This window comes from Ostrinia nubilalis, chromosome 29, assembly GCF_963855985.1.
Source record: "Ostrinia nubilalis chromosome 29, ilOstNubi1.1, whole genome shotgun sequence".
NCBI lineage: Eukaryota > Metazoa > Arthropoda > Insecta > Lepidoptera > Crambidae > Ostrinia > Ostrinia nubilalis.
In genome coordinates this window covers 6,015,560-6,042,526 of record NC_087116.1, presented here as the reverse complement: position 1 = coordinate 6,042,526, position 26,967 = coordinate 6,015,560, and the positions used below count along the sequence as shown (strand labels likewise).

Below are 26,967 nucleotides of genomic sequence, written 5' to 3'. Positions count from 1 at the left end.
GTTCTGCTAAAATAAAGTAAAAACTGTGCGACGTCTAAAAATAAATGTATTTTAGGTCGATGTTTGTCAGACTCAATAAGAATCGAAATATTTTTTCTCTTTCCCTCTCCCTACTTCACTCTCTCTCTCCCTCTTTTTCTGTAGCAAAAATGAATATCTGAATCGTTAACTATTTTTTAATGACTGCAGGGTTACTCCGAAAAACGTTATCTGAAATTTCGGATGGTACGCAAAGAGAGAGCCAGCATGAGCAACGGCGACAGATAGACCCGGAACTACGTAAACAGAGTATCATAGTAGCCCTACTGTCGTTATTTTAGCATACAAGCATTTTTTTTGTATGAGGGCTACCGTAATTTCGCATAAGCTGGCGCCACTGTCTTAACCATAAACGAGTGGCATTATTACTTCAAATCAAATTCTTCTGGATTTGCGTAATTTAAGATAAATAAAGGCTCTTATAGAGGTTTACATAAAGCCATAACGAAAAAAAACTACCAACGTAGAGAGCGAGAGAGAACACTTTTCTCATCTCATCGAGTCTGACACGCGACATTGCTACGTGTGCGTACCTTCAATACGGTGCAGTATCGCATGTACCAAACCCTCCTCGTCACTCAAATCCTCTAGTGGTGCGTGAAATGTTGACATTTGACATTTGACGTGAATCGTGGTTATGAGATGGTTAGGGATAATTTACAATGAGCACAATCAATATTTTTTTAGAATTATCTTTGTGAATACTGTTTTGGCTATCTTTACACCGTTTTTGGTCACTCAAAAATTTTAGTAATACAAGATAAGTGTAAAAAAATGTTTTTTTTTTTATAACTTCAAAAGGTACCTAGTACAGTGAGCAAAAACGGGGTGTCTTACCCTATATTGTAATATTTTACTTATTCAGTTGATTTCATTATTATGTTAATAATCACAATTTTATAACATCGTTTATTTCTTAATCCTTTTTCACTTTCTGTCAGAGATAAAAAGATAAAAACAGTATTTTAAAGTTCGTATGAACTATTCTAAATTATAAGATTTTAATATTTCTATTTTAGTACAGTTGCCTAGTTGTTCCAATTCTCGAAGGCGAGTGAGCTTTACATGTGTGGTGGCTCGATACTGTTCGTTGTTCCCAAGTTTTGATAGACATTACACTATCGTTATGTGCATGTACACACACACAAGTAAAGCTCGCTCGCCTTCGTGAGTTGCAAGAACTATACTTACGAGCAAAAGTATGGAATCACCCCGTTGTGTTTAGTGCCAGCCAAGCCATCATAAGAACTGAATGACTATGTATGTTAGTATCAATTTAAAGTATAAAATACACTGGTCATCACAAAAATCGACTCTCCCGCGACAAGCACTTTCAAACGTATGCATTCCCACTTCCCAAAAATGTTGGCACCATTTGAAAGCCTATTTCTAAAGTTCATTTCATTAAAGGAAAGGTTTTTACCCCAAAAATGTGTCTTTAGAAGAATCCAGAGTCACTTCTTCAAAAAATAGGTAGTTACGCTTGAGCCAACTTTTATGGTTTTAATACTGTTAAGTTGGGATTAATCGCTATCCATCTGTTAAAGAGGACACGTGAGATCATTATTTCGTTTTATAACCATAAAAATTGGTCTAATTGATCCCAGAGGTGAGCCCAAAGTTAGGTCTTTTTTCAAGTCACATATATTGTATATTATTATGTTAATCGTTTATTAAGAAATTAAATGTGTTTTCTTTATGTTATGTTGATGGATATTTATTGGGCTTTCAAATAACACCAATATTGTTAGGGCACCATGATTGTGTCAGTAGAAACGAGGTTTCCTGTAAAACGTAGGTGGGGCGATTTTTATGATGACCAGTATATTACCTTTAAAATGGTACCATTTTTATTTGTTTTTTAGTCATTTAATTCTTACGATCGCTCGGAACAAGTAGGGTGATTCCATATTTTTACTCGCTAGTGTATATTCTAAATTAGTATTAGTATCACAATAACATTCTTACCTCCAGCTACCCTCGGGTTGGCTTTCTTCCTCGGCCGTTCTCTACTAAACGCAGATCCGCTCTGTAGCGCTTCCATTAAACTGTAACAAATTAATTATTATTAAATGTATGTCGAAAAACATGTTTAAAAGTTTTATTCTAAACTAGCGGCCGCCCGCGACTTCGTACGCGTGGATCCCGTTTTACCCCCTTCATCTATCTTACGCGGTTTAGATTTTTTCATACAAATGTTTTTTCCCGCTAACTCCCGTTCCCGTGGGAATTTTGCAATATCCTGTTGTAACTAAGCTTTAAGTTTACTAAGGTACCTGCATGCCAAATTTCAAGCGTCTAACTTAAGCTGTTTAGATTTTTCATACAAAAGGATTTTCCCGCTAATTCCTATTCCCGTGGGAATTTCTAAGTATACTATAACCTGCCCAGGAGTATGAAGAATAATTGTACCAAGTTTCGTTAAAATCCGTCCAGTAGTTTTTGTTTCTATAAGGAACATACAGACAGACAGACAGACAGACAGACAGACAGACAAAAATTTTACTGATTGCATTTTTGGCATCAGTATCGATCACTAATCACCCCCTGATAGTTATTTTGAAAATATATTTCATGTACAGAATTGACCTCTCTACAGATTTATTATAAGTATAGAATAGATAAAGATTACAGGATAACCCCCCCTCGATGTGACGAAACGAGTCAACTATTGTGACTTGTCTCGTCACGTCATGTCGCGTCGTGTCGTAGTAGGTAGCGTCACGTCATGTAGCGTCGTGTACCGTCACGTCATGTCACGTCACGTCTTATGTTGCGTTGTCTATAGCGCCATGTACGCATGCATCCTTTTGCGTCATATAGCATCCTGTAGCATTCGATAGCGTCCTGTAACGTTACGTAGCGTCTTGTCGCGTCGCGTCACGTCGCGTCATGTGGCGACTCGTCGTGTAGCGTCATGTAGCATGGCGTCGCATCCTGTAGCGTTGCAAACTGGCATCGCGTCGCGTTGTGTATCGTCGTGTAGCGTCCTATAGCGTCATGTAGTGTAGCGTCGCGTCTTGTCGCATTGTGACATGTAGCGTCTTGTCACATTGTGTAGCGTTGTGTAGCGTCGAGTCGCGTTATGTAGCAGCGTCATGTCACGTAGTGTCACGTCGCATCGCGTAGCGTCACCTAGCTTCGTGTAGCGTCATGTAGCGTCGCGTAGCGTCTACTAACCTGTCCATAACGCCCTCTTGCGCCTGGTCCATATCCACAAACTGCTTGTACCGATGCTGTCTGTCGCGCCTCTCTCTTTCTGCCGCGGCGCGCGCCTCGCGTGCCCTGCGCGCGCGTTCTTCCGTTTCCCGGATCAGAACGTTCTCTTGGTGGGCCGTCTGTGGACAGGATATTGTATTTTAGGCAACATTGTCCTACTTAATATTATAAACGCGAAAGTTTGTCTGGATGTCAACATGTTGCTCTTTGACGCAAAATCTTTACAGTATTATTGTTTATAACCCAGAATAACATATAGGCTATAATTTATAACGATCTATGACAAACTAAATTTCGCGGGCAAAAGCTAGTTTATCAATATTTCTATAATAACTAAGTACAGCGCATAACTGTTTTAAAACTAAGGAACACACTTTCATGCCCTAGACGTACATAAACGTCACTTAACTTGAATAAAACCGGCACACTAGTCCACTATCTCTGTCAAACTCAGGCATCTCTTCTTACTTTCTCTCAATTTACTCGCTCTTTCTTGTATTTTCTTCCTAGATTGTTTTACTACTATACCTGCCTTTCACTGTCTTTTATCTCTCTCGCTCTACAGTGACAAAAGTGTCACCTATCCAGCTGTGTCACGATTCTCCACGACTTTTTTGTTCCCTACCTATGACTGCGTAAAAGACTCCTCTATTTGCCTCTCTCTCTACCCTCGCCTTTCTCGCTCACTCCTTGTCTATATCTCGCCGTGAAGGAGTCTTTATGTCTTTCTCCTCCAGCATATACCCCTCTCGCTCTCACCGTGTTCCTGTGTAGCTAAAAATGTCTGTCAGACTGTCAACCATCTGTTGAGCTGTGTCTTGCTCTGCCTACGCCTCTCTCGCTCTCTCCCTGGTGAAAAGAATCCTCTATCTCCCTCTCATCATTTCAGCCACAGGACGTCCACTGCTGAACATAGGCCTCCCCCAATGACTTCCACATCGTACGGTTGGTAGCGGCCTGCATCCAACGCCTTCCTGCTACCTTTATCAGGTCGTCGGTCCACCTTGTGGGTTGACGATCTCCCTCTAGCTCCCCCCTATATATATCTCACCGTGAAAGAGTCCTTGAAGGTCTTGACATCAGCGAAGAATTCCTCCAAAGCATACTTCTGAGGGTCAAACACGAAGTATTCTGCTAGTTCCCCGTAAAGTGCCTCCATCTTGCGGCACATTGAATGAAGCAGGTCGCACTGAGAGCGCGTCTCTTTGGCGACACTGTGTCTTATGTCGTTGCTATAGAGGCGACTTTGCAACAAGAATGTATAGTCTTACTATGCTGTTGACTATACATCCGTTTGTCTTTTTGTCTCGCTTTTTCAGCCCCATCATAGGTTTTTCTAGGACTAAGATAGGTCTCTAGTAGAAACTAGGATACCAGAACTCTACTAAGAACAGTCGCTTAACTCGAATAAAGAAAAAGATCTTCCTTCATGTTGCACTAGCTCTCTCTCTCTCTCTCTCTCTCTGTCTCTATTACTCACTCTCAAATGTCTCGCTCTTTCTTGTATTGTCTCGCATTCTTCCTACATTGTTTTTACTACCATACCTGTTTCTCCCCCACTCTACAGCGATGAAAGTGCTATCTGTTGAGCTGTGTCTTGCTTTGTCACGCCTCTCTAGCTTTCTCCTTGCATCTCACCGTAAGAGTTATCTATCTCCCTCTGATTCTACCTACATTTCTCTCGCTCTCTCCCCATGTAAGGCCCGCCGTGAAGGATAAATAAAGACTTTATGTCTCTCTCTCCTCCAGCATATACCCCTCTCGCTCTCACCGTGTCCCTATGTAGCTAAAAAAGTAAAAATGTTTGTCAAAATGTCAACTCACCGTAAAGGAGTCTCTGAAAGTCTATATCTCCGTCCGTCTCGTTCTGCCGACGTCTCTCTCGCTCTCCCCATATCTCCCTATCTTTTGTACGTGTCTCTAACTAATATCTTACCGTGAAAGAGTCCTTGAATGTCTTGACATCAGCGAAGAATTCCTCCAAAGCGTACTTCTGAGGGTCAAACACGAAGTACTCTGCTAGTTCCTTGTAAAGTGCCTCCATCTTGCGGCACATTGAATGAAGCAGGTCGCACTGAGAGCGCGCCTCTTTGGCGAATGGCTGGTTTGCGGTTAAGGAAATTGAAATTAAAACTGTTAACGGATAAATTCAAATTATTGCCCTGTTAACGGATAAATTCAAATTATTGCCCAAGCAACTGCACTCAGGAGGATTTGATGAGTGCTGCTGACAACGCCACTCTTGTGGCGGAGTTTTGGGCTGACACTGTGTAGGTTTGTTGTCGACACGAAAAGAAGAAGAATTCAAATTATGTCACGTTTTGTAATTGGATAAAATTACAGTTCTTGCAACTCACGAAGGCGAGTGAGCTTTACTTGTGTGTACGTGTATATGCACATAACGATAATGTAATGTCTGTCAAAACTTTTGAACAACGAACAGTAGCGAGCCACCACACATGTAAAGCTCACTCGCCTTCGTGAAATCTTGTGAGATATTAGCTAAAGCCCGGTCTGTTAGCACGTAGAATTTTGTCCAATGACCCCAAGCTGCCCATCCTTATCGCTCGCGCGTCATTATATTGCTGTCGCGACTGTGCGACGGGCGCCCGCAGTGAGTGTGCGAGCGCGACAGCAACATAATTACGCGCGAGCGATAAGGATGGGCAGCTTGGGGTCATTGGACAAAATTCTACGTGCTCACAGACCAGACTATATTAGTTGCGATAACTAGTTAGGCCGGCTGCACTTTAAATTCCTTATTAGAATGTAATTTTAGGCCCTTTTCACGACATTTTTTCACGCCCCAATACAGGGTGTTCCAAAAAGTAGTGTCTAGCTGAAGCCCAGAGGTCATCACTAGGGCTACCCGAATCACCCCCATGTATGTTCCGCATTTTTTGATAGGTTTCGAGATATGATAGTTTTAAATATTTGTCGTTGGGCACTTTTTTGGTCACTGGCGCGAATAGATAATGTAATGCCTGATTTTTTTAATTATTATTATATGAATACTAGGCCTAGCTGATTCAGAACTATTTACTTACATCCATAACACGAATATAAACTAAAAAAAAAGGTAAAAATCCTGTAATGTAGTAAAAAAAAACATAACTCGAAAACTATCTAAAGTCGCGGTGATTCGGGCAGCCCTAGTGACGCTCTACCTCTGGGCTTCGGCTTGACACTACTTTTTGGGACATCCTGTATAAAGCCCTACCACCACTTCATCAGTTGATGATGATGATGATTTGTAAAGGATACAGTCATCTTCTCATGGAACAGGTCGTCCGGACACTGCGGCACCCGTGAGTTATTGAGATCCGTCTCAAGAGCCCTGATATCATTCTCCATTTTCTTCAGAGACTTTTGGAGATTCTCCATGGAGACACGCGCCGCTCTGTGGGGAAGAATTTGTTTATTTTTTCAAGGTGGACCGACGACATCATAAAGGTAGCAGGAAAGCGCTGGACGCAGGCCGCTACCAACCGGGCAACATGGAAAGCATTGGGGGAGGCCTATGTTCAGCAGTGGACGTCCTATGGCTGAGATGATGATGATGATTCAAGATGCAGAATCAGAAATGAGATCCATAAACGAACTAAAGTCGCTGCCATAGCCCGACGGATCAGCAAGCTGAAGTGGCAATGGGCAGGGCACATAGTACGCAGAACTGACGGCCGATGGGCAGCAAGGTTCTGTAGTGACGATCACGAGCCGGAAGATGAAGCGTGGGCAGGCCTCCCACTAGGTGGACCGACGATCTGGTGAAGGTAACGGGAGGTGCCTGGATGCGAGTGGCGCAGGACCGGTCTTTGTGGAAATCCTTGGGGGAGGCCTTTGTCCAGCAGTGGACGAATTTCGGCTGAAACGAACGAATGCGCTATAAGTGAGAACTACACAGACAGACTGACAAATCTAAATATATAAAAGGAGAAACTGACTGACTTAGTGACAGATCAACGCACAGCCTAAACGACTAAACGTAGGCACTTGAAATTTGGAAGGGACGTAGCTTAGGTACCGTAGAGGTGCACTAAGAAAGGAATTCCCGAAATTCCCACGGGAACGGGAATTAGCGGGAAAATCCTTTTGTATGAAAAGTCTAAGCCGCTTAAGTTAGACGCTTGAAATTTGGCATGCAGGTATCTTAGTAAACTTAAAGCTTAGTTACAACAGGATATTGAAAAATTCCCAAGGGAACGGGAGTTAGCGGGAAAATACATTTGTATGAAAAAATCTAAACCGCGTAAGATAGATGAAGGGGGTAAAACGGGATCCACGCGTACGAAGTCGCGGGCGGCCGCTAGTAACCTATATACCTGTCGATGTGTGGCATCTCTTCGGCGAAGGTCAGCGCGTCGGGAAACTTGTTTTCTATCGTCTCTACTAGGTAGTGAAGTAACGTCTGCTTGTTTTCTAGATCTTTCGTTGATGTTAACTGTAAACAAAACAAAGAGAATTATACGGTTTTGACTCGCCAGCGAGTGGACTGTATATTTACTGGGATAGGAACTGAGGGCTAAGTGTGAGTTTACATCAATGTTGTCACTAGTGAGCGGCTAAAAAATGAAATTAAATGTATGACGGATTGTACACCGCCTCTAGCGGAAACCTTCAAGAACTAAAATTTTCATATATTTTTTTAACGCGCTCACTAGGACCTTTGATGTAACTCACACTAAGCCTTCAGGCGGTAATTATGCAGAAGCTATTTATAAGGAAACTCAAAATAAAGCCAAAACAGAGTACATACATTGCACAAGACAGTACTTCAAAAGTAAGAAAAATATCAATATTAGTATAGCCTGACCAGGAACATAAAAACCCTCGCCATGTTGCGGAAAACTAATGGTACTAATTTCTTTTAATGGCAACAGTAACTGAAAACTTCATTGACATGTCACCTTGCATGTCAGTCTATTGCTGTCAAAGTGTAAACAAACTTTATTTTAAATGTATGCAATTGATTTTGTGAATTAAGTTGCTAAAATCTTTTTAAAGTCGTGAAAGAAAAGTGGTTCACAATGTGTTAAAGTATTTGTCGAAGAGAAATACTAAGGGTTCGGACAATATTTTCATTGAATAATGTTTCCGACAAAGGTTGTCAAATTGACTGACATGTTTATCGTATAGTACAGTCCACTATGAAAATTAGCTGTGGTTTGTTTCAACTACCTATTTTAAAGTTTTTTGTCACTTTCTAAGTGTTGAATTTTATGGAATTGGGAAAGAAGTACCGAGTTTGATGCGTTCATGAGCAGACATTGTAGTTGAATATTCAAGTTCTGAATTTGATTATTGATGAATAATAAAATAAATCCTACTAGCTCGATTGATGGTTTCATTTAATTTATTTAAACCAGGTTACCTATAATAATATTTTTTCGTTAATTTATGAAAATATCAAATTAGCCCGTAATCCTGAATCCTGATACATAAAGTTAGCCTATTAATTTAACACAGGTACGACTGTACTCAGTGTTGCACTATCAAATGCAATTGAGGCGCCTCTATGCCAGGGTTTTTATGTTCCTGGTCAGGCTATAAGTAAAAAAAAACCATAAACAAGATATCAAAATGGATTGGCAAAACTGTCTAGCGCTTAACTCAGCCAGTGCACGGGAGGGGTGACATTTGACGTGACAGAGCATACGAGTCTGACGCACATCTGACGTTTGACGCGTACCGCGCCGTTCCCATACCTCTTAGCGTGAGCTTTACTTGGGCTTCGTAACTTGGTGGTCAACACAGACTGACAAGCGAAAGATCGTGATCCTCAAGTCACAGTGGCAATGTACGCACGATAGTTTGAATTGGTGTTGGTGAAACTTTTATTGGCATTGTGTACGTGTACATGCACATAACGATAGTGTAATGTCTATCAACACTTGAAAAACGAACAGTAGCGAGCCACCACACATGTAAAGCTCACTCATCTTCGCGAATTGCAACAAATATACACGCTATACATACATACAGGGTAACGATAAGTGATCTCAGTCGATTATTTCTAAACTATACAAGATATCGAAAAACTGGTTACTGATCCTGAAAGTGCTTCACGAGCTCTATCAAACAGTCTTAATAATAGGTTACAGATTAAAATGGATATATCCGAAAATTCAATGTTTCCAGCTTCCATACATTTAGTACAGCCACACACATCTCTTGATAATATCATAGCAAGTAAATCCTAAAACCAATGTTCCCCATAATAATTTTAAACAAGTATAATAAGTTACCTTAGTCAAGAAGCTGATCTCGAACCCATACGCGCCAGCGTTGTTAGATCCGGTGTTCATGTAGTTCCCTAACAGCAGTAGTAATTCTAAGATCTTGGCGAACTTCTTGCTGGACTTGACCTCCTCGCACGCGGCCGTGCCCGAGACTATGTCCTGAAAATTATAGTAAAAAAAAACTCATCATCATCATCATCATTTCAGCCACAAGACGTCCACTGATGAACATAGGCCTCCCCCAATGCTTTCCACAATGGCCGGTTGGTGGCGGCCTGTATCCAGCGCCTTCCCTCTACCTTTATGAGGTCGTCGATCCACCTTGTGGCTGGACGTCCTACGAGGTACGTGGCCTCCACTCCAGAACCTTGCTGCCACTTCGGCCGTCAGAACTGTAACTGTACGGCCGTAAAAAACTGATAAAACTCATTTATTTATGCAAAAGGGCTTTTAAAAAGTACTCTAATAAATGGGCCAGTGCTGAGAAGAAGTCTCGGCGTAGTGTTCTCAGCTGTCTTGCTCGCACTTGAAATGCTAGAGAGAGGTAAGAGAGGGGTAGGAGAGATCCAAGAGAGGGGTAGGAGAGATCCAGGAGAGGGGTAGGAGAGATCCAGGAGAGGGGTAGGAGAGATCCAAGAGAGGGGTAGGAGAGATCCAGGAGGGCTAAGAGAGATCTAAGAGAGGAATAGGAGATATTTAGGACAGGGATAGGAGAGGTTTAGGAGAGGGGTAAGAGAGATCAAAGAGAGGGATAGGAGAGATTTAGAAGAGGCGTAGGAGGGAAAAATAGAGCGTCTTACTGGCTTAACTTCGGCGATGGTTTCTGCGTAGTGCTCTCTGAACGCAAGACTTCGTAACCGCGGCGCTAGACGTTTGATATCTGCCACGGTAGCGGCAAACTGCTCAGCTTCGACCAGCTCAGAGCATTTGTCTTTAGAGTTCTTAGTAGCTTAGAGAGAGGGACAGGGAGAAGAATAGAGGCTGAAAGAAACAGTACGGGCTTCGAGTGAGAGAGAGGGCACTGACCTGCTTGACATGGCGAGTCTCAGCGTAGTGTTCTCAGCTGTCCCGCTCGCACTTGAGACGCAAGAGAGAAAGGTAAGAGAGAGGTAGGAGATATCTAGGATGGTATTAGGAGAGATCCAGGAGAGATCTAAGAGAGGGGTAGGCAATATCTAGGAGATATTTCAGAGAGGCGTAGGAGAGAAAATAGAGACGCTAGAGAGGTAAGAGCCGTAGGGGAGATCTAGGAGAGGGGTAAGAGAGTCGTAGGAGAGATCTAAGAGAGGGATAGGAGAGATTTACGAGAGAGGAAAAAAAAACAACTTACCGGCTTGACCTCAGCAATAGTCTCAGCATAGTGTTCTCTGAACGCGAGACTTCGTAACCGCGGCGCCAGACGTTTAATATCAGCCACGGTAGCGGCAAACTGCTCAGCTTCGACCAACTCGGAGCATTTGTCTTTGAGCTCTGCTAGTTTCTTCATCTGATCCGCTGGGGGGAGGTACTGGGGACAAAGATATTTATTTATTTACTGAAAATTTAAGTTTTCATCATCATCATCTGAGCCATAGGACGTCCACTGCTGAACATAGGCCTCCCCCAATGCTTTCCATGTTGCCCGGTTGGTAGCGGCCTGCATCCGGCACCTTCCTACCTTTACGATGTCGTCGGTCCACATTGGACGTCCCACGCTACGTTTTTCGGTACGCGGCCTCCACATTTAAGTTTTATATTATAGTGTAACAATAGTGTAATAACACTATCGATTATTGTTCGATTGTTTCATAATGAACAAAAAATTGCTTGTTAAAGTCGATAGTCCACTATTTATTTCGATTTCACAAAACAATGACAATATTCGATACTTACTTATCGAATATTGTCAATTTAGTCCATAGATTTACTAATCGATTTATCCATCGATTACATGCATAATCGATATAAATAGATTTTCATAGAAATAACTAATAAATGTTTTCACATTCCACAAGATTATCGATTAGTAATCAATTTTTCCAATCGATTACTAACCGATAATCATCAATCGCCTTACCTGTACAAGAAGACCCAGTACATCGAGTATTAATCAATATTTCCCCAATCTGTTACTGATAGATTTTTTTTTCTCTACTACTTTACTGAGAGATTTTAAAAAAATACCTCAGGCACTGAGTTAACACTAGAAGTGCCGAAGATTACGACCCCCCTAAAAGCGCCGCTGGGTCAATTTTGTCCCGGCATGTATTTTGTAACATTTTTTAAGTTTCAGGCATGAATATTATGGTTAAAACTATTTGTAGTATCCTTAAAAAAAGGTTTATCTATGTGGTTAAAACAATATGTACTTATTTCTTTAAAAATATAAATGTATTCAATTTTAATTTGGAATTATTAAAATTTAGATATTTTTGGTTTCATTTAAAAATAGTCACATATTACGTGGTGGTATACTGTATTAAAATCATGAAATTACTGCTTTAACTAGTCATTATTATTTTTAAATAAAAAATAAATATCTTAAAAATAATAGTGCACATTTTGCACAAAGTTTTTTTGTATGGTTTTTTGTCTATCTGGTGTACTATGTGTTTAGGAATTTCTATAGGTATGGTTATTTTTCTGTTATCTGTACACAAACAATTAAGTTTTTGACCAATTACAATGAAAATTATGTACGTTTAATCTTCAAAATTTTATAACTCACACATTTTAAAAATGTATCAAATCATACAATGTATGAACTGGCTTATGTCTAGAGGCCATCTTCCTACTAATATTATAAATGTAAAAGTTAATAAATATTGATGAATTGAAGGATGGATGGACTGATGAATGGATAGGATGGATAAATAGGTGGATATATGCCTGGAACTTGAACTAAGTGAGTATGGATTCATGGTTAGATCGATGGATGTTTTTTCACTCTTTTACGCATAAAATACTAAGCCGATCTTAATAAAACTTTGCAATTTTATTGTTTATACTTCAGAATAACATAATATAGGCTATAATTTAGAGTAATGTTCAGTTATTTGGTCAAAAAGCAACGATAAGTGTCAAGAAATTAGGTCTTTCTATGATAAACTTAATTTCTCACGGGTGAAGTCACAGGCAAAAACTAGTACAATATATTTACATTTCTGCATTGTCACGAGTCACCTAAACTCTCCTTACCTCTCCACTTTCGTATCTCCTCGAAAAAAGGACTCTTCATCGAATTATTGTGGCAAATACCAGGGTGGGACAAAATTGACCCAGTGGCGCTTCTAGGTAAAACCGATTTTAAATTTTTTTCTATTAATGTTATATTATCAAAAACATTAAAAAATGATAAAATTCAATAAAGAAAAAGTCAAAAAGTTTCATGGACTTTCGTTGAAAAATAAAAAAGTTAGAGCTGATCAAACTCGCGAGTGGGACAAAAATGGGACGGCGGCCTTTCTAGTGTTAAGCGCTAGAAGGATGGGTTGCACCATCTTACTTAGACTTTAACAAACGACGAAAAACTGTCAAACTCCCTACAAAAAACACCGGTTATCGTAATAGCCTTTTTAGGTTAAATTACCTGCACAAGTAGATCCTAAACGTCAGCTGTCAGCACTGTATTATCACACTGAAGCACGGCCGTCCTTATACGCTCATAGGGCAGGTGCTTTAAGGAACCACCCAGCAAGATGGACAGATTCTGAGCCGCCTTGCTGTCCAGGACCTTCAGGTCTTTCACCTTCTTCAGAGTGTGGTAATCGATTACTAATCGAGTGTCTTAGAATCAATTTCAATCGATCTTCATAAAATTTACTAATCGATTGTCACAAAGTTACTAATCGATTTCTCAATCGATTATAATCGATGTTTCTAATCGATTATTATTACTCGGTTGTCGCAAAGTTACTAATCGATTGTCACAAAGTTACTATACTAATCGATAAGTTTCTAATCGATTACTCTTCAATCGAATATAAATCGATTGTCTCAAAGTTACTAATCGATTATAAATCGATTGTCTCAAAGTTACTAATCGATTATAAATCGATTGTCACAAAAGTTAGTAATCGATTTCTCAATCGATTCTTCTTCGAGTATTAATCGATTGCCACAAAGTTAGTAATCGATTTTTTTACAATCGATTATGAATCGATTGTCATCTAGCTACTAATCAAAGCCTCACCTGCACGAGTAAATCCAAAACGTCAGCCGTCAGCACTGTATTATCACACTGCAGCACGGCCGTCCTTATACGCTCATATGGTAGATGCTTTAGAGAACCACCCAATAAGATGGACAGATTCTGAGCCGCCTTGCTGTCCAGGACCTTCAGGTCTTTCACCTTCTTCAGAGTGTGGTAATCGATTACTAATCGAGTGTCTTAGAATAGATTTCAATCGATCTTCATAAAATTTACTAATCGATTGTCACAAAGTTACTAATCGATTTCTCAATCGATTATAATCGATGTTTCTAATCGATTATTACTCGGTTGTCACAAAGTTACTAATCGATTATTAATCGATTGTCACAAAGTTACTATACTAATCGATAAGTTTCTAATCGATTACTCTTCAATCGAATATAAATCGATTGTCTCAAAGTTACTAATCGATTATAAATCGATTGTCCCAAAAGTTACTAATCGATTTCTCAATCGATTCTTCTCCAGTATCGATTATTAATCGATTGCCACAAAGTTAGTAATCGATATTTTTACAATCGATTATGAATCGATTGTTATCTAGCTACTAATCAATGCCTCACCTGCACAAGCAAATCCAAAACATCAGCCGTCAGCACAGTATTGTCGCACTGCAACACAGCTGTTCTTATACGCTCGTAGGGCAGGTGCTTTAGAGAACCACCCAATAAGATGGACAGATTCTGAGCCGCCTTGCTGTCCAGGACCTTCAGGTCTTTCACCTTCTTGAGAGTGTGGACCCTGTGTCAGTTGAGATAGGAACGTATAAATGCTGTGATATACAGGGTGTCCCAGAATCGACATGCAATAAATAATTTGAATTTGAATTTGAATTTGACACGCCACACTCACACCGCAGTTAGATGGGAGTAAGACGCATCGAATAAGGGACGCTGTAGATGGGCCTAGACGAATCGAATCAGGGACGCACCTTATTGGGACGGCACGGCAAGAGATTTTTAGGAGACGAATAATACAATTTTTTATTACGCTAGGTTTAAAATTGCAATGTTTTAGCAAGCCACCTAAAAATCCCTTTGCTGTGCCGATAATGTGCACAGTGCGCAGTCCCTTATTCGATGCGTCTTAGGCCCTATCTAAATGCGATGTTAGTGTGGCGTGCCGATTTTGGGACACACTGTATATTCGTTTTGATAGATGTGATCAAAGAAAAGGATATGCCCACGACTTGATGTTAAAGCGAGTTAAATTGTTTAAGTAATAAGGAATTCATCATAGTGTATTATTTTATCAATCAATAAATAGCAACGATAACCGAACGGTGGGTCGGACTGGCCGACTCGAGGTACGAGGAATGCGGGTTCGAATCCCACCGCCGCTTGACTATTGTGGTGAGCCCACTCGTAACACATGCTTGTTTAGCATAACACGAGGGGCTAACGGGACTATTAGTAAATTGTGCAATAAAGATTGCTAAGAATCTTAAAAAGAAGCTGAAATACTGAACCTATCACGTTCACGTGTCAATTCTTTTTTATTTTGACAGTATAAAGGAAGCGAAGTCGCGTGCAAAAGCTAGTAACAGAATATTACAATGAATGTCTTACTTATCAACAGCATCTTCGTTCTTCTTGGCCACTGGTTTGCTGGAGAACTTTAACGCTAGCCCTGAGAGAATGTCTGGCGAAGCGAGCTTATCCTCTTGCACCTAAACACAATAAATTAGAAACCAATTGTTAAATCTATTGGGTATTTGACATCACTTATCAATTATTCCATAGCATTTTTCTAAAAGACCGCATCATTTTGTTATTAAAAACTCAAGTATTTTTAATTAATGTGACACTTTTAGATGCATTAATATTGTTAAAAAGTTACGTCATCAAAATAGTGACGTCATCGAGCTTATTGCTATCGTTTTTTTTTATCCACAACGAGGAAGCTTTTGTAAAAGTTTGGAGGAAGTCAAAGGATTTTGAAACGTGAAGTGTGTAAATGTCGTCATAAATATGGTTGCCCAACGTGACAAAAATCGGAAATAATAATCTTAAGTCCGGTCGCCGAGCGGATCGAATTTCGTCCAATAACCCCAAGCTCACACACCCACGCGACAGCAATATAATTACGTGTGAGTGATAAGGATGGGTAGCTTGGGGTCATTGGACGTATCTGTTCGGCGACCGGACTTTAGTACTGATAGTAGCGCTCTCCTGACAATGACAATAGCTGGAACGGTTCAGAGTAATTAAATCAAAAGAAAATGTAACTCACGTTGACCCAAAAAGCCTTTTCCGACATCTTCTGAGGCACTATGGTCTTCCAGTTGGCCCTCTTCAGAGGTCCCTCGACCTCCCACTTCTTTTTGGGCTTAAGCCCGTATGGCAGCACGTCTGGTTGGGGCTGCAACAAATTTATAAATAAATAAACAGTACAGCAGAGTAAAATAGAATCACGCCCACTTTTTCAGTGGTTGTCTAAGTCAAAACCAAAAAATATTGTTCGTTGTATAACTATACCGGGTGGAAACGATAAGTGATTTTACTCGATTATTTCTAAACTATACAAGATATCGAAAAACTGGTTGCTGATCCTGAAAGTGTTTCACGAGCTCTTTCAAACGGTACTTATAATAGGTTACAGAATAATCTGGAACTATCCGAAAATTTAATGTTTCCAGCTATAATGAGTTTCCGTTATAATGAGAATTAGAATCCTAATTATGTTCTTTCTCGGTACTGGAAAAATGCAACAATAAAGTTTAAAATATTATTATAGGTCATAAGATATTTTTGAAATAGGGACGCGTGCGATTAAGTTTTTCCGTTGCAGACAAAATTTCACAGGTATAGTTGTTGCAATTCACGAAGGCGAGTGAGCTTTAGTGCCTTTTCACACGTTCCGGTTGCCGGCTATCCGGCGCCGGGTACCCGGTGGTGAAGTGTATGGGCATGGTACGTAGCTTTCACATGTTCCGGCGTAATTAATCCGGCATGCCCATACATTCACGACCGGGTACCCGGCGCCGGATAGCCGGCAACCGGAACGTGTGAAAAGGCACTTACATGTGTGGTGGTTCGCTACTGTTCGTTTCTCTATCACACACTATACATACTTATTACACTATAATTATGTATGTACACGTACACGTACACACACAAGTAAAGCTCACTCGCTTTCGTAAGTTGCAAGAACTATAATAAAATACACTTACCATCCTCGGCATGGCCGGGCCGCCCATCATGGGGGGCGGCCATACTTCGAAAAATTTTTAACTCAAGAATAAAATTGTCATTTTGACATACTCCCCATACAGAAACTGTCAATAGGCCAATTTTATTCTTCAGTTAAAAGTTATTTAATGGTTGAAAAATCTCTAAGCAAAATTATTTATTTAATGACTCCTGATTAGACATTCCTTTCCTTTCATTGCAGTTTCTTGGGGGCTGTCTTTGTCAAGCAGTGGACTTCCTTTAGCATAGGCGCAGATCACCTACTTTTAGTGACTCGGGCTGTTTTTTTTTTATTTTTTATTTATTTATTTATTTCCAAGCTTAAGCCTATTTTTACAGAAATCCAATACAATGTTAATCAGTATGGAGACGTATGGAAGTGCGCACGTGGGATCGGCCGATTCTTCATACAAATTAGAATCGGGGCCAAGGCCGACTAAAAGGTCTGCGAGGAGTCTTAACAGGCTCTTTTCCAAGGGTTTCCAATACATATATCCATATTATAAGAGACTAACAGTGGTGTGAATCAGGTAGAACAGGACATGATGTCGCACGCAAGAGGATTTAATGAATGCAGCTGACAACGCCACTCTTGTGACTGACACTGTGTAGATTTGTTGTCGACACGATGAGAAGAAGATACATGACTGGCAGTGGTGTGAATCTAAAATAAACTTACCATCCTCGGCATCGCCGGGCCGCCCATCATCGGCGGCGGCGGCGGTCGCGGCCCGCCCATCATGGGCGGCGGCGGCGGCGGCGGCGGGCCGCAGCCCGGCGGCGGTGGAGGCGGCGGCGGCCCGCCGGGCATGGGAGGCGGCGGCGGCGGCGGCGGGCCTCCACCTGCTATAGAATGACGTGACATAGACAGTTTGACACCATACCCCAATAATTCGAAACCACAACTGTTTTAAAAAGACTCTTCGTTCTGGTCTTAAAAACCTAATTTATTTTAAATTACCTGTAAATTTCGATTTTTGTTCGAATTGTAATTGAAAAAAGTAGTTTAATTGGGTTGACTAAATAGTGATGTCACTTGCTTGTAGTGCCATACAAAATCAATGGGAGAGTTTCGTTTTGACAGTTTTAAAAAGTACGTCAAATGACTGTGGTCATGAATCAACATGTCTATTGAGTATAGATCCAATATACTGAACTGTCCTATCCGTGAAATTGACAGCGGAGCACCACGGTCAATACCGGATCGCTGATTCTAATTTAAGCCATGTTGGAAACTATATAGGGTGGAATTTTGTAATGCCACCTAGAGGGAAAGCACTCTTAATATTGTAGATAGAACATTTTACTCAAAGAAAACATTCCTTTATTTTTGAAAAGAAAGAGAACTGCATTCAAAGATTTCCGATTTTTTTCGAAAATTCACCACCTTACCATAAAATTTTCTGTAAATAATTAAAATAATTTAAGATTTCATGATTTTCCTTTCACTTAATTTATTAAGTTTGTTAGAGAGATTTCATCCTTATACTTAACCCTAACGATCGATGCAACAAAAATACAGGGTGTTATTTTTAACAGATTTTAGTTGGTTCAATTCTCGGCACTCCAAGCAAATTTTTGGAAATCTTTGTTCGTTGAAAGGCAGTTCTATTTCTTTTCGAAAATAAAGGAATTTTTTCTTTGAGTAAAATTTTCTATCTACAATATTAAGAGTACTTTCCCTCCAGGTGGCATTTCAAAATCCCACCCTGTATAGCTGAACGATGGTGGCGTCCCCTTGTCAATGAGTTTGGTGGGACAGTTTAGTTTAGGTCATCTATACGTGTTTTGTACCAATTTTTTGTGTAGTTAAGTTTTTGTTTATAGAAAAGAGAAAAGAAGATCTGACTAAAACCTGATTGAGTTACTGCGCACCGAGAATCAAATCAAAATCAAATCTATACTAATATTATAAAGAGGTAAAGTTTGTGTGTTTGAATATTTGTTAAATTGTAAGGGGTAATCTCGGGATCTACCGAACCAATTTTAAAAATTCTTTCACCAATAGAAAACCACATTATTACTGAGTGTCATAGGCTATATAAAAAACCGAAAAATTCCACGCGAGCGAAGCCGCGGGCGGAAAGCTAGAATTTTGGGTACCTATTTTTTTTGTATATGTCTTTTGTAAACCCACTTAAATTATAGCGCATGCAATGCCAATAAATGAACATAAACGAAAAAAAATAAGTCTTAAAACCAACCTGAGGGCATCGGCGGCGGCGGTGGCGGGCCTCCTACACGAAAGAGATGGATATAGTGAGCATGCGTACGTGCGAGTGAGATAGAAGATATAAATGTTATTGACCTCATGCAGTTTAAAGACAGTTAGATCGAGATCTCCCAGCTTGAAGAATCTTTTTGACCGAGATCAGGGGGCTTAATGTGAGTTTACATCAAACGTAATTCGATAATAGTGCGTAAAAAAATACATTAAATGTATGACGGATTGTACAGCGCCCCTAGCGGAAACTTTTAGGAATTAAAATCTTTATATATTTTTTGACGCACTCGATATCGAATGCGTTTGATGTAAGCTCATAGTAAGCCCCTTGTTGACTTGCGGATTTAATATATTGATTTCATTTCTGGTCAGCATACACTTACAGATCTCTGCATGACCCAAAGGTGTTTTGTACACATTTTTGTGTAATAAACTTTAAATAAAAACGCCAAGGCTAAAGAAATGGTAGAAAGAAGAACGGTCACGTCCCATACAAAAAAAACCCAGACCCGACAGAAACGAGACATACCTCAGTTTTTTTGTCATGTCTTAATTAGTTAAATTATATATTTTTTATATTCGAAATCTATGTATAACACCAAAATATTAGCCTTTGCTTTTGTTCAGGCGTTATACAAAAACTAATACAAAATGCCTATTTATCACCAAAATTGGTAAATGTATGTACCTAAATGTCTATTACAGCTGCTATGGAATGTATCTAGGTGACCTGGAGATACAGCCGGATTATACAGGGTGGTTATACATATGGAACGATAAGTGATCTCTCTCGATTATTTCTAAACTATACAAGATATCGAAAAACTAGTTACTGATTCTGAAAGTGCTTCACGAGCTCTTTTAAATGGTACCAATAATAGGTTACAGATTATGGAAGCTGGTAACATTGAATTTTTGGATTTTGTAACTTCTCGTTTCCACCCTGTATAATCCGGCTGTATCTCCAGGTCACCTAGATACATTCCATAGCAGCTGTAATAGCCATTTAGGTACATACATTTACCAATTTTGGTGATAAATAGGCATTTTGTATTAGTTTTTGTTTAACGCCTGAACAAAAACAAAGGGTAATATTTTGGTGTTATACATAGATTTCGAATATAAAAAATATATAATTTAACTAATTAAGACATGACAAAAAAACTGAGGTATGTCTCGTTTCTGTCGGGCCTGGGTCACAGATGACCGTTCTTCTTTGAAACATGCATATTCAAAAAGTATTGTTAAAATAAATTCTTAGGCTGGGTTGCACCATCTTACTTTGACTGTAACAAATGTCAAAAACCTGTCAAACTTCATACAAAAATCACCGGTTATCGTTATAATATCGTTACACTGAAAACCAGCGTCGTGGCCTTCCCCACCGTGGGCCACGGCATATGCTGAGTGGAGTCCCATTGCAGTGGGCATCGCTGTTGCAACAGGATAGCACTGCTCAGTTCACTTTTTATTTCCTTGTAATATTTATGTGCCTTTTTATTATTCTGTCTTTTTTCTGTATTACTTTCTTTGTTCTCTAAGTGATGTTCATCGTAATAAATATTTCTTTCTTTTCTTTATTTCTTACTAGCTGACCCGGCGAACTCTGTTCCGCCTTAAAGGCAATAAATAAGCAAATCTTTCCTTATTTGCTCACCGTTTAGACCTACCCTGGACTACGACAAACATTTTAACACCAAAATCAGCTCAACCGGCCCAGCCGTTCTCGAGTTTTAATCAGACTAACGAACATCAATTCATTTTTATTTATATACATAGACTAGCTGACCCGGCGAACTCTGTTCCGCCCTTAAAGGCAATAAATAAGCCATCGCAATTTTTCCTTATTTACTCAGCTCACCGTTTAGACCTACCCTGGACTACGACAAACATTTTAAAACCAAAATCAGCTCAATCTGCCCAGCCGTTCTCGAGTTTTAATCAGACTAACGAACAGCAATTCATTTTTATTTATATGGATAGTTACGGTCAAAGTTAGGTGGTGCAACTCAGCCTTAAAGTATTGATATAAAACTCACCTCCGGGCATCGGTGGGGGTGGCGGAGGGGCGGGGCCTCCGGGGCTGCCTATCACCTGTCAAATTTTCATATTTTAGTATTTCAGACACAAATCTATCTAATCTAAATATATAAAAGGAGAAACTGACTGACTGACTGACATATCAACGCACAGCCTAAACGGCTTAACGTGGACACTTGAAATTTGGGAGGGACGTAGCTTAGGTACCGTAGAGGTGCACTAAGAAAGGAATTCCCGAAATTCCCACGGGAACGGGAATTAGCAGGAAAATCCTTTTGTATGAAAAATCTAAACCGTTTAAGTTAGACGCTTGAAATTTGGCATGCAGGTACCTTAGTAAACTTAAAGCTTAGTTACAACAGGATATTGTAAAATTCCCACGGGAACGGGAGTTAGCGGGAAAAAACATTTGTATGAAAAAATCTAAACCGCTTAAGATAGATGAAGGGGGTAAAACGGGATCCACGCGTACGAAGTCGCGGGCGGCCGCTAGTTCTATAGATATAGGGTAGAAATTTCTTTGTAGTCGAGTAGGAAGCAGCAGACAGACGTTATAGATCGTTCCACGAAGACGCGCCCCACCATTCTTCCGCTAATGTTTGAATGTTATCAGTACGGGACTATTCCTACCTCTCGTTCCCACCGCTGCAACTAGTGAACAACCCAACCAGTGAAGGTCAAGTGTGTCCCGGGGGAAAGTTAAACTGTCATTGGACCCGCAACGAAATTAATCAGAAGAACATAAGGAGGAGTTCGAAATTAATGTTCGACTTCCCTCCATTGCAAAGCGGATGACAGATGACAAACAAAGGTTTAAAACCTTTAAGAACCGGTACACGCTAAATGCTCCATGAGTGCAGACGCACACTACAATAATGCCTTACGGATTGCTCGGACCACACTCCCCGCACCCCGCGCGACCGGGACCAAACATTGCTGGGGCGCGGCCGAGTGGATGAAACTATTTATATCATCTCTAGCAAGTAAATGATGTTAAACAAATATAGCTCTTTTTACGTCTAAAATAACAGCGATATTCCTGTGCACGTTGTGTGATGCTTTTTCATAGGAATATGGCTTTTATTATCTTGCATGACGCCACCAGGCCCATATATTCAAATAAAGACTATTATATTTTATTCTTGCCTGCCCACAATTACCTTATATAACATCCTCCGACCCGGTATCTTAATATGTGACACTCTAGTGTCTTAATGGTGGTAATAATATAGCTTCTATTGCCTTAGCAATAGCGGCGATGATCCCTTGTGTGTTACACCCACTGACCCGTCATCTTATGTGACGCTGTAGTGTCTTAATGTTGGTAGTAAAATATAGCTTCACTACCTTAGCAATAGCGGCGATATTCCCTTGCGTGACACCGCCTAACCCAGTATTTTTGTATGACACTTTTGTGGTTAAATAGTGACAATAATATAGTACTTATTGCCTTAGCAATAGCGAGAATATACCCTTGCATTATTACACTTCCTAACCCAGTATCTTGTATGACGCTTGTGTGCCTAATCTATGACAGGAATACAGCTCTAATTGCCTTGACAATAGCGGCGATATTTCCTTGTGTGTTCCCAGTGACCTGTCATCTTGTGTGACGCTCTAGTGTCTTAATGTTGATAACAATATAGCGTCTATAACCTTAGCATTAGCGGCGATATTCCCTTGCGTGACGTGCCTGTTTCAGACTGTCTTCTTTTGCTCCGCTTTTTTACCAAAAAAGCGATACGAATATGGCTCTTATTACCTTAGCAATAGCAGCGATATTCCCTTGCATTACACCTCCTGACCCAGTATTTTGTATGACGCTTCTGTACCTAAGTTATGACAGTAATATAGCTCTTTGTGACAGCAAAACAAGTCGTATTACCTTGGCAATAGCGGCAATATTCCCTTGCGTTCCCTTCTGACTTGACTCTTCTATGACACTCTTGAGCCTATATCGTGACAGTAATCTAGCTTCTATTACCTTAGCAATAGCGGCAATATTCCCTTGCGTGACACCTACAGTTACTGACTTGACTCTTCTATAACACTTTTGAGCCTAAATCGCAACAGTAATATAGCTTGTATTACCTTAGCAATAGCGGCGATATTTCCCTGCGTGACGCCACCAGGCCCCGTGGGACTGGCGGCCTGTTTGAGCCTGACTTCTAGATGTAAGACTCCTTTATGTATGAGACGTATTTGCTATCGGACTATAGCTCTTTTTACCTTAGCAATAGCGGCGATATTCCCTTGCATTATTACACTTCCTGATCCAATATCTTGTATGACGCTTCTGAGCCTAAATCGTGACACTAATATAGCTTCTATTACCTTAGCAATAGCGGCGATATTCCCCTGCGTGACGCCACCAGGCCCCGTCGGACTGGCGACCTGTTTGAGCCTGTCTTCTAGATGTAAGGCTCCCTTATGTATGAGACGTATTTGTGATAAGAATATATTATTTATTAACTTAGCAATAGCGGCGATATTCCCTTGCATTACATCTCCTGACCCAGTATTTTGTATGACGCTTCTGTACCTAAGTTATGACAGTAATATAGCTCTTTGTGACAGCAAAACAAGTCTTATTACCTTAGCAATAGCGGCGATATTCCCCTGCGTGACGCCGCCAGGCCGCGTAGGACTGGCGGCCTGTTTGACCCTATCTTCTTTTATTCAGCTTTTTTACCAAAAGTGCGATACAAATATAGCTTCCATTACCTTAGCAATAGCGAGGATATTCCCTTGCATTATTACACCCATTATCTTGTATGACACTTTTGTTTAAATCGTGACAGTAATCTAGCTTCTATTACCTTAGCAATAGCGGCGATATTCCCCTGCGTGACGCCACCAGGCCCCGTGGGACTGGCGGCCTGTTTGAGCCTGTCTTCTAGATGTAAGGCTCTCTTATGTATGAGACGTATTTGTTACAGGAATACAGCTTCTAATACCTTATCAATAACGGCGATATTCCCCTGCATAACACCTTTTGACCAGGTATCTTCTATGACGCCCTAGTGTCTTAATGGTGACAGTAATATAGCTCTTACTACCTTGGCAATAGCGGCGATATTTCCCTGCGAGACGCCACCAGGCCCCGTCGGACTGGCGGCCTGTTTGAGCCTGTCTTCTAGATGTAAGGCTCTCGCTTCAGCCTCTTGCCGAGCCGCGATCGCCGCTTCCAGTTTGGTCTTTAATTCTTCCACTTTTCTTTCTTCTTCTGCCCGAGATTTTTCTAGAAGAAAACATTAGTTGTGTTTAAAAATCAATACATAGAAAGTCGTTGTTTCAAAACGGATTTTTTTTAAAATAATATTGTTCGTTATTGAAATCTTCTAGCAGTGGATGTTTGGTGAAAACTTGAAAACAACGAATTGCAACAAAATTATTGTTTTTTTTTATGTTTTTAATGCCCGTTTTCACCATTAATCCCTAATTTTTAAGTGACCCCTATGAAAACAAAATGCCTGATATGTGTTACCATAGGAGTCACTTAAAAATTAGGGATTGATGCTGTACATAGACCTCCACACTTATCCAGATTGACCGGTTGGTAGCGGCCTGCATCCATCGCCTTTCTGCTACCTTTATAAGGTCATCTGTCCTCCAGGCGGACGTCTCACACTGCACTTATAGTTCTAGCGCGTAACTTAGTCAGCCTGAGGTATGCGAGCGGCACGGGAGGCTGTTTTTGTGACTTCAAATGTCAGCTAGACTTCAAATGTCAGCTAGACTTCAAATGTCAGCTAGACTTCAGATGTCAGCTAGACTTCAGATGTCAGCTAGACTTCAGATGTCAGCTAGACTTCAGATGTCAGCTAGACTTCAGATGTCTTCAGACTTTTATGCTTTCTCAAGTTACAATATGTCAATGTTGCCCCTCGCGTGCCGCTCCCATACCTCAGGCACTGACTGAGTAATGCACTAGGCTTGTAACGTACCTATTAACCCGTCGATGAGCGGTTGCACGTCGATGTTGAAACGCTGTGTCGCCCTGAAGTCCGGATCGTAGCCGTTCTTGTGTAGAACTATCTGGGTTATACATTCTTCTATGAGTTTGTAGTATGCTGGCCTGGAAGGAATAAAGGCTTTGTTTAAGAAGACTTATAATTTTATCATCATCATATCGTTTAGTGTTCTTCTTCTGTGTTTTATCACTCATAATGGTCAGAGGTGGAATTTTGTGAAGCAATCGTAATCATTTGACAGTTCATAACGTACGATAAAGTCAGTTAAACAAAGCGTTTGACAGAATAATCGTAAGTTATGAACTGTCAAATGATTACGATTGCTTTACACAATTCCACCTCAGGTCTTTTGGTCTCCTCTGTGTTTTGAGAATAGTACGTCACTAGTGGTACACACAACACTACGGCCTAAGATGGCGTCGTGCTCTATTATCTTTGGTTATTGTCTTGTGATTGTACCAAATGTGTTTCTTTATTTAATAACTAGCTTTTGCCCGCGGCTTCACCCGCGTGTAATTTAGTGTGTCACAGATCGATATAAATTATAGCCTATATGTTATAAACAATAATACAGTAAAGTTTCATCAAAATCCGTTAAGTAGTTTTTGCGTGAAAGAGTAACAAACATGTTAATATCCAGACATCCATACAAACTTTCGCATTTATAATATTAGTAAGATACTGACCTGATAAGCTCATCGTCCCGTATAAAAAGTAGATGCTGTAGTATCGATAGCAGGTAGGGCTCCGCTGGCGTGTCCATCGCTAGGTTTTTCACCAACTCGAAACACTCGTTCGCATCGTTGAAATCCACTCTGAAAGTAATATTTATTTATTTTAAACTTTGCACATAACATTACAAAGGGCGAACTTAATAACGTACGGCATTTTGAACCAGTCGACTTTTCGGCTAATCAGAATAGAATAGAATATTGTGTGTGGTTAGATGCTTATAAGAATAAGCTAAAAATAAGGTAAATATGGCATTATTTTACAATTTTTAGGAGCACTGCTCTTGCCCTTGCCCCCAGGCAGCCTTTTATTATTGTTTACTAGCTTTATGCCCGCGGCTTCACCCGCGTGAAATTCAGTTTGTCACAGATCGTCATAAATGTATATAGCCTATATGTTATTCTGGGTTATAAACAATAATACTGTAAAGTTTCATCAAATCCGTTCAGCAGTTTTTGCGTGAAAAAGTAACAAACATCGAGACATCCATACAAACTTTCGCATTTATAATATTAGTAGCAAGTAGGATAATATGGCTGCCTGGCCACGGGAACGGAGCGGAGCGGAAGCGGAGAGAAGGGAAAAATGGGAAAAAATTGGAGTGGAATTGGGGAAGAGAAGTGGAGCGAAGAGGGGAAGCGGATATGAAGCGGAAAAGAATGCGGAGAGCGGATAATTATCTGACATCGAATTTTACCAGAAAACGGAGGGGCTTTGAAGAAAGGAAGCGGAGAGCAAGCGGAGAGCGGATAATTACCTGACGTCATCGAATTTAGCCAGGAACTCATCTTGATCGGCCGCTGCGTGCGTGTCAAACACGTGCATCTGGATCTGACGCGAGCCTTCCGCGCCCGCGCGTAATTCATCTGGAAAGACATGCATTTTATTTATTAGGAACCTAACCAACTGTATATTTATTTATTTATATTAAACGGCAGACAGTGGTGACTGAGTTTGTTGCGGCGCTTCTTCTCAGCACTTGCCAAATGTTGGTCTCGAAGCGCTGGTAGGGTAAAAAGATTATGAGACATGTAGAGGCTCCTTAAGAGCAAAATATTTGACGATTTGTAAGTACTATTTATTAGTCTAAACAAATAAAGGAATTTCTTTATTTGTT

General features: G+C 40.4%; 2 protein-coding genes across 2 annotated transcripts in view; one reads left to right on the top strand and one right to left on the bottom strand.

The window, feature by feature from the left end:
• LOC135085585 (THAP domain-containing protein 5-like) overlaps window positions 1–26,967 on the top strand; it is a 308,949-nt gene that overhangs the window by 26,529 nt on the left and 255,453 nt on the right. The gene's annotated exons all lie outside the window — the stretch shown is intronic.
• Window positions 1–26,967, bottom strand: part of LOC135085618 (protein diaphanous) — an 83,008-nt gene that overhangs the window by 13,000 nt on the left and 43,041 nt on the right. Inside the window, exons 9-26 of the mRNA XM_063980394.1 lie at window positions 26,608–26,716; window positions 25,805–25,933; window positions 25,092–25,222; window positions 24,201–24,385; window positions 23,964–24,056; window positions 23,374–23,571; window positions 21,144–21,198; window positions 17,560–17,723; window positions 15,922–16,050; window positions 15,258–15,358; window positions 14,253–14,430; window positions 10,828–11,004; window positions 9,504–9,656; window positions 7,581–7,699; window positions 6,523–6,658; window positions 5,195–5,359; window positions 3,220–3,377; window positions 2,008–2,087 (exon numbers count right to left, since the gene is read on the bottom strand). Of these exons, the coding sequence (XP_063836464.1) occupies window positions 2,008–2,087; window positions 3,220–3,377; window positions 5,195–5,359; window positions 6,523–6,658; window positions 7,581–7,699; window positions 9,504–9,656; window positions 10,828–11,004; window positions 14,253–14,430; window positions 15,258–15,358; window positions 15,922–16,050; window positions 17,560–17,723; window positions 21,144–21,198; window positions 23,374–23,571; window positions 23,964–24,056; window positions 24,201–24,385; window positions 25,092–25,222; window positions 25,805–25,933; window positions 26,608–26,716 (2,460 nt within the window). The remainder of the gene's footprint in view (window positions 1–2,007; window positions 2,088–3,219; window positions 3,378–5,194; window positions 5,360–6,522; window positions 6,659–7,580; window positions 7,700–9,503; window positions 9,657–10,827; window positions 11,005–14,252; window positions 14,431–15,257; window positions 15,359–15,921; window positions 16,051–17,559; window positions 17,724–21,143; window positions 21,199–23,373; window positions 23,572–23,963; window positions 24,057–24,200; window positions 24,386–25,091; window positions 25,223–25,804; window positions 25,934–26,607; window positions 26,717–26,967) is intronic.